At 44.1% G+C, this 13,895-nt stretch overlaps 1 protein-coding gene across 3 annotated transcripts in view; it reads right to left on the bottom strand.

Annotated features, from left to right (window-relative positions):
* The window catches only part of Htt (huntingtin), a 137,729-nt gene that overhangs the window by 19,525 nt on the left and 104,309 nt on the right, over positions 1-13,895 (bottom strand). For all 3 annotated transcript variants that reach the window (XM_028870825.2, XM_037208186.1, XM_028870827.2), the window contains exons 47-53: positions 13,264-13,386; positions 10,411-10,624; positions 9,272-9,417; positions 7,884-8,061; positions 6,824-6,919; positions 4,089-4,276; positions 1,673-1,799 (exon numbers count right to left, since the gene is read on the bottom strand). In XM_028870825.2, coding sequence (XP_028726658.1) covers positions 1,673-1,799; positions 4,089-4,276; positions 6,824-6,919; positions 7,884-8,061; positions 9,272-9,417; positions 10,411-10,624; positions 13,264-13,386 — 1,072 coding nt within the window. The remainder of the gene's footprint in view (positions 1-1,672; positions 1,800-4,088; positions 4,277-6,823; positions 6,920-7,883; positions 8,062-9,271; positions 9,418-10,410; positions 10,625-13,263; positions 13,387-13,895) is intronic.

The raw sequence follows: 13,895 nt of genomic DNA, 5'->3' as shown, positions 1-13,895 counted from the left end.
CCTGTAGGCAGTGGAGTTTTCTTAATTAGTGATTGGTATGGTAGGGCCCAGCCCATGTAGGTGGTACCACCCGTAGGGTGGTGGTCCTGCATGCTTTGATAAAGCAGGCTGAGTAGGCCTTGGTGAGCAAGCTGGTAAGCAGCATTCCTCCATGGCCTCTACTCTTATTTCTGCTTCAAGGTCCTTGTCCTGTGTTCCTGCCCTGGCTTCCTTCAGTGACGGACTTATAAGCTATAAGGAAAAATAAACCCTTTCTTCCCCACGTTGCTTTTGGTCATGGTGTTTATCACAGCAACAGGAAAATAAATAAGACAGGCAGGAAAAAAAGCTCCTCATGGGAGCTGCCTGATTCTTACTCAGAAGTTACTGGGAACAGTGATGAACTATTCAATTTATGGACATAGGAAGTTGAGGTAGGTTATTGAGAGCTGAATAAGAAAAGTTGAAGCCTAAGGGACCTACACTGATGAGACCATGGATCTGATCCAGTACCCAGGCTTTTCTAGGAAATACCCCAGCATGGAAAGGCTATGAGGATTATAATCACACTACCCGATCACACCCTGTGGTGTTTGAATGAGATTGGCCCCCATACTTGCATACTTAGACCCTAGGTGATAAACTGTTTGAAAAATATTAGGAGGTATGGCCTTGTTGGAGGAGGTATGTCATTGTAAGTGGGCTTTGAGGTTTGAAAAGTTCACACCAGGCCCTGTACGCCCCAATCCCCCCTCTTTTCCCCAGCCTGCTGCTTGTGAATCAAGATGTACAGCTCTTAGCTACTGCTCTACCAACATGCCTGTCTACTTCCCACCATGATGATAATGGACTAGCCTTCTGAAACTGTAAGCAAGCCTCCAACTAAATGCTTTGTTTCCAAAGAGTTGCCTTGGTCATGGTGTCTCTTCACAGCAATAGAACAGTGACCAAGACACACCCTCATCAGAAAACAGGGGTGGGGGAGCAATTTAGATTGGGCTTCAGAAAGCAGAGGAGAGTCCTGACAGGAGAACTACTCGAGCTGACTAAGACACTAAGTATATTCATGTTCATATCTGTAGCAAATACATGAAATGGACACAATCCCCATTTATGGGCCATTACACTGAAGGTCCCACACTGAAGCCAAGGGATGAGCAGGGCTGTCTGGCCAAATCTACCTTCCCTCATTCTACTGCCCTGCCTCCTGTGACACTTAGCTTACCATGTTCCTCAAGCTGCTCATTCTACATATAAGAAAAAAAAAAAAAACCTAAGTGAGAACATGCGGTCAAAGTAGCAAAGAGAGGAAATCACTCCACTACTTACAGTTTGTTGTTGCTGTAGCCCTAGAGACTGAACCCTGGGCTTCGTGGTGTTAGGCAGACACTACAGTGACCATAATCCCAGTCCACTTGTACAGTTTAATATGAAGACCGGATCTGGCTTCCTGTGATAGTTACATGCGCATTTCCCTTTGTTCAAAGAGGCCTGGTATGCAACCCCACACAACTGTCTCGTCGATGTGCGCCTACGTCTATATTCTCACCCTAATTCCATATACTGCAAATGTGTGACGAAGGCTTGTTCCATCATCACCCCAGAACCTTTCCAGTTGCCAAGGGAGATGGCCCTTCCCTGGAGCTTCATGCATGTGTGTGGTGTATGGAGACTGAGGAGGACTGTGGGGTACCTAGGGTGTTGATTCGATAGATGAACTCCTTGAGGATCTCCTTCTCCTGGAGGAATTCCACAGGGATCTCAGGGAACACTGTGCCAAAATCCCCTCCAGGCTTGGGTGACCACCCAAGTTTCCACACCTGAGAAGATGAAAAGAGAGTAACGCCTGGGTGGAGACGCCACGAGGAAATGAGAGGTCCCCGATTCCTTTTTCTCAGCTGGTCTCCCTGCGGAGCCAGTTGCCCCCTCACTACTCACACGGACTTTTCCAGAGCCTCTGCCTTCCCACAAGAGGCTCCCACCCCTTTGCCCAGAACGGTCAAGACCAAGCTTGACCCCACCCCTCTGCTCTGCCTTCCCAAGGCCAGTCCTCTACATTCTTGTTCCGCCCCTCAGACTGGCGGCACACAAGCTAGACTCCTTTTGGATCTCGAGACGCTGGCACCCACAAATATCAAATGTGTGTTAGAAAAAAGGCAAACACTAATCAAGTTCAGTCTCATATAAAATATGCATTGGCAAGCAGGCAACAGGGCCAACCCCACTGTTCATTTCTATCAACGCTGAGAAGTTGAGTTCGCCATTAGATATCTGGACAAGCACCATGCATAAAAGGGAACCCTGAGGCACACCCTATGCTGTTCCAGTAACAGGACCATCTTGCTAGCTCAGCTATGTGCCTAAGTGAAGCCATGAGGACCTAAAGGAGCCTCCCCAGATTCCTACAACCAAGCTCTCTTCATCATGGGAAAGCCTTCTATAAATCTCTTATACCACCCATGAAAGTCTCTGAGGCATGCCCAGGGGGGATTCTGCAGTGTTTGTTACAGCTGCCTTCCTACCCCGGGCATTGAAGGGAGAGGATTAAAAGCACTTGATGGAGTTTTACCTACAGCACACAGCTTATGTAGGCAGATCCCCTAGTCTTCCATGACCGCTATACTGCCTTCTTGCAGTCTCCACAAGGAATGCTCCCGCCCAGGAATGAACCCCATGCAGCAATGTTGGATGATCTCTTTTCTATTTCTATTGGGCTCTTCCCAATGTCCACAGCTCTCTGTTCTATAAGCACTTCCAGCACAGCAAGGTCACAGCACTCAAAATGGGTCCCTGCAACTCTAACGTCCCATGAATGTCACTTTCTAAATGTAAATTTCTCCAGGATCTTATATGCAAACACACACATGCAGAGACTGTAGCTCAGCAGGAGGCACATGTCCTGTTCTATGCAAAAAAAAAAAAAAAAAAAAAAAAGGTACTCTTCCCCTGGGCCTGGCTCTGTGTTCTAGTTCAAGTCCAGCTTTGCTTTCTTGCTGAGGATTTTTGTAGAAAAGGATAGTGTGCTATTTCAGCAGACTTAGGTCAGCCTAGCTGCTGTTAACCCTCTTCCCGTATTAAGCTCTTACTGAATCAAGAACCTGCCTATTTTAAGCTGATATGTGGAGAAAATTTCAAGAGAAAACCCACAATAGTGGTTGTCCCTGCATGTATGAATCAATCTCTCTCTCTCTCTCTCTCTCTCTCTCTCTCTCTCTCTCTCTGTGTGTGTGTGTATGTGTAGCTCTGGCTATACTAGAACTATGTAGACCAGGCTGGCCTAGACCTCAGAGATCTGCTTGTCTCTGCATGCACCACTACGTCCAGTTTTGTATGAATCTCTTCAAAGGTGAAGAGTGAAGTTTCCGGCTCACCATTAATTAGTCTAATCACTTCAGAATCACATCCAACATGAATACATCAGTGGAGATAAATTTAGTACTTTAGCTCATTTTTGAAAACCTAGTATTTTTACTAATAACCACTACACAGAATGCTTGGGGGACAACACAGGTGTCACAACCACCCATATGCAAAATGCTGGAACTACCACAGAGAGTGTAACAGCAACAAAGACTGTGTGATAAGTGGGCATGTATGCCTATAACTATTCTAGCATTAGAGAGGTAGAGAGGAGGATCTCAAGTTTGAGGGCAGCCCTGGTTACATATCAAATTGAGCAAGATCCTCTCAAAAACCAAGGTCTGCATGAGGCCTCACCCTACACAAAGAACTATAGGCAACTGAGGAAAGCTGGAAATAGGAGAGGTGGCCTTACCCAGGGAAGAACATACCAACTGGTTGTTCAGCCCTGAAAACATACATACAGGTAGGGTTATACAGACTGATCAGGTTATATTTAAGAATACACACACATATACACACACACACACACACACACACACACACACACACACACTCACATAATTAAATTATAATCTCAAATACAAAACAAAACAAAAACCAAGGGTTGGAAATGTACCATAGTGGTAGGGCATGCACAAGATTCCAGCCCCTGTCCCCCTGCTCCTGAATCCTCCCCAAAGACTCTACTTCAGTCTTAGGATCACCCCACTCTTATCCCATTTCAGCAAAGGAGTGACTGGACTTACCAGAGGGGGCACACGCGTATAGCTGTTGACTAGGGGGAGACGTGCCAGACTGATGACAATATTCTTTAGCACTGCTGTGAGAAATGAAGGCAGGGTGCTATTCCTCTTGTGGCCCAAGGCCAGCACTGACTGCAGGGATTCCACCATCTCTGCCACCATCTCGCAGGCCGAAGTGATGTACCTGGGATCTGCACAGGCAATAGTGACCAAGAGGGCAATGTCGTCAAACACATTGCAACCCTGCCACCCTTCCTCTGTATGCCCATGGAGAAGAGAGTACCAGGCCTATCAACCCCTGTCCAGTCTACCAAGACTTTGGGCTGCTCACTTAGGACCTCTTGAGGATGCATCCAACCCCTGCAATTCTTTTCATTTCTGTAGGGAATAAAGTAATAGTCTTGAACCTGAGTTTCAGCCTTGGATGGATGGAAATTTTAGAGGCAGAGTGATGATGAAAATTTCAGAGCCAATCTGTCCTGTCAGGGTCTTGAGGGCAGGAACTGTTCATAGTACCTCAGTCTTGATACAGCATAGAATTAAAAAAACCACTTGTTTAGTGGGTAAAGTGGACAGTTACCCTTGTCCATGAGATTCAACAATTTAGGCAATTTCCTAGTATAGAAAAAGGATTCTTATTGAGCTTAAGGAATTAAGCCCCAAGCTAAAAGAAATAATGCATATCAGACTGACTTTAAGTAGTACCAACCAGGATGGGAGAGATGGCTGAGCAGTTAAGAGCATTGGTTGCTCTTTCAGAGGACCTGAGTTCAATCCCCAGCACCCACGTGGTAGCTCCTAACTATCTATAACTCTACTCCCATGGGATCCGGCACTTTCTTCTGGCCTCCTTGGGCAATGCATGCATGTGGTGCAGGCATACATGCAGAAAACACCCTCACACATTAAATTAAACAAACAAAAAGGACTAACCAGAGGTGATTTAAAAAACTTAATAAAACCTGAGTTACTTCTGACCAGAATTTCATTAACTGACCTCAAGAGAGACACAGAGGATGAGCAAAATTACATCAGCCTGAATTAAGTCATCTCCTGCCACTGGGCCAGGTTGCCCACTCTCATGATGGTGGGCGATTGCCCCAGAGCTTCACATGGCCTGGCTTTCTTACCTACATCTTACCATTACAACAGAAGCACAGAATAACCTGAGATGCTGCTCAGCTAAAAAAAAACCCAAAAAACTCAGGCTGTGAGGTAGAGGTTTCCTCACTTTGCAGGTATCATAACTCAATTGCAGGAACTGTAGAGGCTCAAGACAGAAAGTGAAAACTCAGCATATACTAAAATGGCATTGCTTATGGGCTACTATGCAACCCTAAAATTTTATGCAACCCTAAAATTGCTTATGGGCTACTATGCAACCCTAAAATTTTGGAACAGGAGCTGGAAGACTCTGTCTATAAGTAGCCCCATCTTTTAAAATGGTTTCTCTCGGGGGCTGGAGAGATGGCTCAGAGGTTAAGAGCACTGGCTGTTCTTCCAGAGGTCCTGAGTTCAATCCCCAGCAACCACATGGTGGCTCACAACCATCTATAATGAGATCTGGTGCCCTCTTCTGGCTTGTAGACAGAACACTGTATGTGTAATAAATAAATAAATCTTTTTAAAAAATGGTTTCTCTCACTATACAGCTCAGGATGGACTCAAATTCATGACCCTCATACTATGGCCTCCTTAGTGCTATATCGTGACAGGCTCATGTCACGATGCTGGGCTGTGAGTAGGCATTTCTCTATACCTATGATTACAAAGGCATATTTCTGGAGCCATAGAGCAGGGCGAAGGCTCCTGGTGACCCAAGGAAAGATAAACATTCAATGACACCTGCCTTCCCACCTGTGGGAGAGGGGCTGCAGCTGTAGATAATAATAAAATACCACCACATGCAGCTATAGGTAGCATTCCTACCATTTGAGCCTCTGGGGTCAAGGAACTGAAATGAACTAGAAGCCTGGAGGTTAGGAGGCAAGGATTCAGTTGGTCAAAATAAGCTTTGCTTTTCCACAACTGTCACAGTAAGACAGCTACCCTAGAATCAATGAGGAAGACAATGTATGTGCCTAAGTCTAGAACAGTTTTAAATGATGGTGATTTCAGGGTTTTTTTTTTGTTTTTGTTTTTGTTTTTGTTTTTCAGAGTAATGGCAGTATCTACCACTTAGGAGGTTGAGGCAGGAAAGTCATGAGTTCACTGCCAGCCTGGGCTACAGAGGGACACCCTGTCACAAAACATACAAGTCACCAAATGCCACCAAAAGAGATGAAACAGTCATTAAGGTTACAATATATCATGTGAATATCTACACTAACTTAAAATTCCTTAGTTATTTATTCAAAATTTAATACACACCTGCCAGTCCCTTACAACAGGTCAAGCACTAATTTTGGGAGCACAAAGAAAACATATTCTTCACCCTAAAGTAGGCATCATGTGCTAAGTGCTGAGGACTAAGATGGGGGGCTTCCCAGAGAAGAGGTGCAAATCCAGGCTGTGGGGAAAGATGCAGGATAACTGGACCAAATGGTTGGGGAAAACGGCATGAAAAGACAGGAATGTGTATGCCTCTATGGTCAGAAAACCCTTAACTCTCTGGATGAGCCCTAGAGGACAGCAAGAGAAATAGGTCTCCCCGAGCCCACAGCACCACTTCACGCTTCTTTTGTGAATGAATTTGAAGGCTCCAGAGAAACACAGAAAACACGGGTCCTAAGACTTACTTTGCATGTTTGCGTCTACTTCGTCCTTTCTGATGGCCCTTGGAGTATCTGACCTGCTTTCTGGGCCGAGAAGCTGGTCCCCGGGCTGCACTGCAACTGAACCACAGCAGAACGTACACTTGAACCTTCTTTCTACTTAAGTCTTCATACCTGTGCAGCCTTATAAAAACTTATGATGACAGCTATGTCAACTGAGGGCTTCATTTTTGGAGCTAATTTCAGTAAAACCAAAAAGCACTGGCTAACACTAAAAGCAGGTACCAGCGTGTTGGCTGATCGTGAATACACACGGACTCGTGCTTCCATGTTCAGGCTTCCAAGTGCACTGTCCGCCATCTCCACCCTGAGAGTTTTTATCAGACTATTCACAACTCAATACTGCTAAAAGCATCACTATGCCCAAGAAGCTTAGCTTTTTAAAATTAATCCCTGGATCTTTGTTTCCAAGTTGACTACAAATGCACAGATGAAAACAATTTAAACAATGAAAGATCAAAACATCACTCTATAATGTTTAATTTGAAAACATAAAACTTCAAAACATCCTCTAACATGTAAACTATAATGTCCAATTTTTAAAAATTTTTAGCTAATGACCCTTGTTGAGGACACTGTTCCTTGAAAAGAATGAATCCCTTTTATTTTACAACATATTAGCATTACAATGCAGTATGCAAGCACACATTTCAACTCTAACAGAAGTCATCTATTGAATGTAATCTTGTTAATCTTAGGACTAAGAACATCAAATAGTCAACTAAGACTAAAGATCAAAGGGATAAAACTTAAAAAAGTATTTTTTAAAAACTAGAACTCAAACTCTAAACAAACAACTAGAAAAATAAATTCCAGTTAAGCTCCAGTATAACGTCAAGGTTTTGGGGTGGACAGATGGGGCCTTCTGAAGGCAGCACCTATAATCCATCTGTTCCACCCCAAGTCCTTACTGGTTCTTGGGAAATAGGAGACAAGAAGAAAAAATGTTAATGACTGACATGTATTGTTGATTACCAGTTTAGATTCGTGAAGACAAGAAAGTTACTCATAGACAAGGACTTACTTGCTTCCAGGATGAATCGCACGCAGTGGATGAGGGAGCAGGCATGGGTCACATACTCTGGGGAGGACAGCACCCCCCAGAGCCCAGGCACCTGTAGTGCCAGGCAGCAGCAGTCTAGGCCAGCTTGGAGGTCCAGACTCAGTGGGATCTGCTCATGGATCAAATGCCATGACAAGGCCTAAAGGAAAGCACTGTGTTAGAATGCTCACCCAGTATTCTGTGTCTCAGGGACCTCTAGGGAAGCAGTGCCATTAAAAGCTATGGGAGACCATGGAAAGATGGAGAGGCCAAGACATCAGCCAACTTCCTTCCAGAAGGATGGCTCTGACCCAGGTTTCTAGGTGGTCATGCCTAGCTTTCTTAATATTTAGTCCTGGTCCAGCTATGCTCCAAAGTTCCAGCCTTACCTCTGTCAGAATACCCAACTACCTCAGATACCTTTTTCCTTTAGAACCATGGGTGCCTAGAGAAACTTGTCCTGAGCCACAGAGCCTCTGGTTAGAGGCTTTTCTCAAGGGCCTCTGTAACAGGATTTTTTTTTTTTAAATCTCAGGTACAAAGCTGAGTTTGGGAGTACTATTTATGACTAGTGAAGCTCTCTGAGCTTCTTTCCCTGTGTGTGAAATGGGAACAGAGAGTTCACCCTGTAGAGCTGTTGTGGAAACCAAGTACCATGACACTGTCTGTGCAGCTCAGGCTATGACTCAGTACTTTACACATACATTTGCTTTCCAGTCTTCTCCACGGGGCTAAGACAAGCTGAAGACTATCTAACTCAGCCGGGTTCAGCTGGGGCCTCTGTAGCATACACCCTCGAGAGACTTTCTTTTCTTAGTATAAGGTGTCAACCCTTGCTCAGGATGGGCAGCACAGCTCTGGCACAGGTGAGGCTCTTTTCCAGAAGTCACATGGCAAGGTGACAAAACTGCAGTGCGTGTGTACGCATACTGTGAGGGGCCAAGTGTTCAATTTCCCTCAGGTGAAATGACAAGTTACTGCCCAACTTAAAACACAACACTGCCTAGATTGTAATTAGGATCCACATTAGGATTGTAGTGTGGGGACAAGAGGATGTCTTACAGATCTCCCTGGTTCCCTGTGGGTGGCGTGGTGAGGGTGAAAGACTCAGTACAGTCAGGTGAATCAGACTTCAATAACAGGCATTCCTTTCCTGCCTGAGGTTTATTGAAACAGGGTCTGGCTATGTACCTAGGCACATCCTTACAAGCCGGGAACCCACAATTCTCCTGCCTCTGCCTCCAAAGTAGCTGGGCTAACAGGTGTGCACAACCATACTCAGTCACCTGTTGGTTTTCAAGGACTTTCATCTTCCTGCTACTCACATATCCTATCCTCACAGAGACACAGCATTTCAGAGCTGCTCTTACCTCAAGTGTCATTACCACGAACTTCACTGTGTCCTCCTCTTTTTCAGGGGGAAGGTGCAAATGAGCAGGCACTTTGGAGACCACCACCAGGTATTGTGCCAGGGCACGGGCAAGTATGGTCAGAGACTGGTATGATGTAGCATCGCCTGAAACATGAGACTGGCATAAGTAACTGTGAGCATAGGCCCTTCCCCTCCAGAAGCCTTCACAGGGCTATGTGGATTTAAAGATGCAAAGACCAAGAAAGCACATATGTACCCATACGTGTTGCATACGACCTGAACCTGGTTTGCCCTGAGTCTAAGCCAGTGTTCCTGAAGGGCTTAGAGCCCTGACTATCTATGTCCAAGAATAGCCAAGAAACAAAGAAAGAAGTTTAGAGCTAAGGATCTGGTGCAGTTTCTCAGTTACTTTTGTCAGCCTTCCATGTTTTAGATCAATAGCCCTGAAAGCACTGTGCTGTATCCATCCGTAATACTTTTTGAAATTAAGACAACTTGGGATTAGAGAGATAGTTCAGTAGTTGAGAGATGGGCTGCTCTTCCAGAGGACCTACATTCAATCCCCAGCTGCCACACAGAGCTCACAACCACCTGTAACTCCATTCCCATGAGATCTGATGCCAACTTCTGGCTCCATGGGCACTGTATGCATGTGGTGCAGACATATATGCAGGTAAAACATCTATCCACACAAAATAAAATAATTAAAAAACTAAGATAATTTGAGCTGAGAAAATGGTTCAGTGGATAAAGCGTTTGCTACACAGCATGATGACTTGAGTTTGGAATCCCATTACTCATGTAAAAACCAGTTGTGGGGTGTGTACCTGTAACCTCAGCTGAGACAGGAGGATCCCAGAGGCTTGTTGGTAATTGAATCTAGCAGAGATGGCAACTCTAGGTTCAGTGAGAGACCCTGTCTTCCTCTGGCTTGCACATTCTGCTACCACCATTCCCATCACCCCAGAAAGACACACATACACACGCGCGCACACACACACACACACACACACACACACACACACACACACACACACAGAGAGAGAGAGAGAGAGAGAGAGACAGACAGACAGACAGAGAGACAGACAGACAGACACACACACAGATAAACATCTAAGGGAACCATATTTAAATTACCAAGCAGATCATTCAACTTGTTCCAGTAGGCTGTGGGCTCTGTAGGCAGGAAAGGCTGGAAGACTTGATGGACAGCAGGAAGCTGCTGAACAACACTGGTCACCCGGTCCAGAATCACCCCACGGGCTGCTTCAAAAAGGGGACTCTTCTGGCCAGTAGCAATCTCACTCATGCCAAGGCTTAAGCAGGGAGCCAAAAGGCTTAGGTTGAACTCCTGGTTCAGAACATTACAGGCCAGACAAATAACAGCAAAAATGGTAAGCTTTCCTTCGGGCTGCAATACACATAGCTAATGTAATAAGCATTTGTTTCTGAGATAATCCAGACTAGAGCACTGTAAGGAATGCTTGTGAGAATATTCTAGAGACATGGACACTCAAGCTCCTTACTTTTTGCCATGGGAAACTCTCTGCACTACACTGTCACTCCAACAGCAAGAAGGCTATCACCAGTTGAGCCCTTGGACCTTGTATCTGTAGAACTATCAGTCAAAACAATTCTCTTTTCCTTATGAAGCAGCTTGCCTCAAGTTATTTGTTACAGTAGTAAAAGTAGGAAAATACACTCTAGAAAAGCTCTTAGTTAGAATATAAATAAATAAAAGAAAAAAAATAAAACTAAGTTGAATTCTCTATTAAAAAAGTATATCCTATATTATATACATTAAAAAATAAATATATCAACAATTCCATTTAACATATGTTCAGTAAATATTTCTAGTCTCTTTGTCGTACTTGAATTTTAAAGTAGTATTTTATGATCTTATATTTCTCTGAAATAATTCTAGAATGATAAATTTTAATTGATATAAACTGTGCACCAAGGCTAATTAATGTGCCAAGCATTGCTGAAGCCTGAGAAGGCATCACATCATCTGGAACAAGGGAAGGTGGTCTTATGCATGACAATTATCTGCTTGGAAAACCAGCATTTCACATGACAAAACCTTTAAATTTTATTTATTCATTTATTTATTTGGAGATAGGGTCTCACTGTATAGCCCTGGCTGGCCAGGATATAGACCAACAGGCCCACAGACCGAGATCCTCCTAGCTGTCTCCCAAGTGTTGGAATTAAGGGCATGTGCCACCATAACTGGCCTCATATAGTTTTTATTATGTTTTTCTCAACCTTTTAGTCATTTAAGGAATTAGGGGGAGGACAACAATTTTTCAAGTAGAACATCAAGCTTTAATATTAAAAACCTGTATTTCATCATTAGTACTCCCAAATCAAACATTCCTATGATCACAAGCTAGAACTTTCAGTTGTTAATAGCCTACTTAGCAACTTGGAAAATCTAACCCACTGGTCCTGTATAAGAGTTGTCATGGTAATGGTGTCTCTTCACAGCAATAGAAAGCCTAACTAAGACAAAGGGTTTATTAAAGATCAATTTCCAGAATATAATGAACACATGATACACTTTCTTGCAGTCATGAAATGAGTAATGATGGACTGACTATAGCCTATGGCCACGTATTTTCTTTAAGTGCATGAAAGATGGAGTTAAAACAACTTTCCTCTTTAGGATTCCAATTCGGTTGAAATAGCATCCTATTCACATCCCATGGGCTGGCCATCCTGGAGTATAGCTTTCACGTGTCATTTTTTTGTTAGAGCCTCCCATGTGCTTTACCTATACTGTCCTTGCTAGATTCAAGTCTCCCATATGCTGCCATACATTAATCACACAAAGATGAGACAAACTGTCCTGGATAGTTTTATGTCAACTTGACATAAGCTAAAGTCATCTGAGAGGAGAGAACCTCAATTAAGAAAATGGCTTCCATAAGACTGGGTTATGGGCAGGCCTATTGGGCATTTTCTTTTCTTTCTTTCTTTTTTTTCCCCCCATCCCAGGAAGCTGCTATTTTTATTTTATTGATTGATTGATTGATTGATTGATCGATTGAGTGGTTTTTCAAGACAGGGTTTCTCTGTTTAGTTCTTGCTGTTCTGGAACGGACTCTGTAGCCCAGGCTGGCCTCGAACTCAGAGATCCGCCTGGCTCTGCCTCCCGAGTGCTGGGATTAAAGGTGTGCGCCACCAACTGCCAGGCTATTTTTATTATTTTTAATTGTGTGTAGGGTATGTACATGTGAGTACAGGGACTGGTGGAGGCCAACGGTGTAAGATCCTCTGGAGTTACAGCAGTTGTAAGCCACCTGATGTGGGTGCTGCGACTTGAACTTGAGTCCTCTATAAGAGCACTATATATCCTTAACTGCTGAGCCATCTCTCTATCCCCTCTAACGCTAGAGCTAGTAGAATTTTTTTTTTTTTTTTTTAGAATTTATCAAGAGGTAGTTTTATTTATAGAAAGTTTTTTTTTAAACAGCACATTCAAATAATTTATTAGATAAGCCAATTCAGATGATTTTTTTTCTTGAAGAAACATTGGTAGTTGGTGTATTTCATTCCATGTAGGTTGTTGACTTTATCGTCATAAAGTTTCTAATGACCATCATTATCTTTTTAAGTCTGGAATGTATAGGAAGGTTACTTTACTTCTTTCATTCTTGCTTGTGTTTTGTGTCCATGCTCCTCCCCCCCCCCCCCCCCTCCCCGGCGCCACTGCCTGCAATCAGTCTTGTTAGAATCTCATCAGATTAGATTATTCTTAAACAATCTGTATGCCAAATAAATTTTTTCTCCAGACTTACGTAGCTTCCTTCAATATGGACTATAATGTGGAAGTACAAGTCAAATAAACCCTTCCTTCCCCAGCTTGCTTTTTGGTCATGGTCTGTCATTGCAGCAATAGAAACCATAACTAAGGCACAAGTAAAATTCAGAAAGACAAGCAGAGCTGGGGGCTGGGGATTCCCTGGCCGCCCACTGTTGCCCTACCGAGCTCATCATGAAGTCTTTCATGTCTTCAGCAGGGATGCGATTCACCAACTCTGCACCTTCCAGCAGTGCAGAATCTGATTTGGTCCAACACTGGGATCTTACAAGCTGGAGATACCAGTCCTGGAAAGAAGAAAAAGAAAAGGAAATGTGATTGGGTAGGCACTCTGGCTGCTCCTCTGGGCTGTGACTATAGCATCGGGACCCTGGCTGGCTGTACAGCTATCAGACACACCCTGGGCTTACAGCTCACAAGTCTTCTCTCTGCTGTTCTGTGCCTGGAGGCCCTCTTCTTTTCCACCTGTGTAACTTCCAGCAGTCCTCGCAAACTCAGCAAAGCACTGAGGGTTAGCAGCCTTTCCTCATCCGTTCCTTAGATACTGCACCTACACTCTACTGAAGTGTGCACCTCCCTCATCTTCCTCAGCAGCCAGAGCAAGCCTGGGGCAAATGTATGCTTTCTTCCATGAGCTGCAGGTTTCTAAAATTGAATCTCCTCTCCCCCAGGCCCTAACAGTCTCAAGTATGAATGGTGAAGGTGACAACATGTGATACCTGGTGGCAGTAGGTACAGCACTTCACAGCAGGCAGACGGTTCAGCGGGAGGGAGTCAGGCCACGTTTGTCAGCATG

This window comes from Peromyscus leucopus, chromosome 7, assembly GCF_004664715.2.
Source record: "Peromyscus leucopus breed LL Stock chromosome 7, UCI_PerLeu_2.1, whole genome shotgun sequence".
NCBI lineage: Eukaryota > Metazoa > Chordata > Mammalia > Rodentia > Cricetidae > Peromyscus > Peromyscus leucopus.
This window is presented reverse-complemented; position numbering and strand designations above follow the sequence as displayed.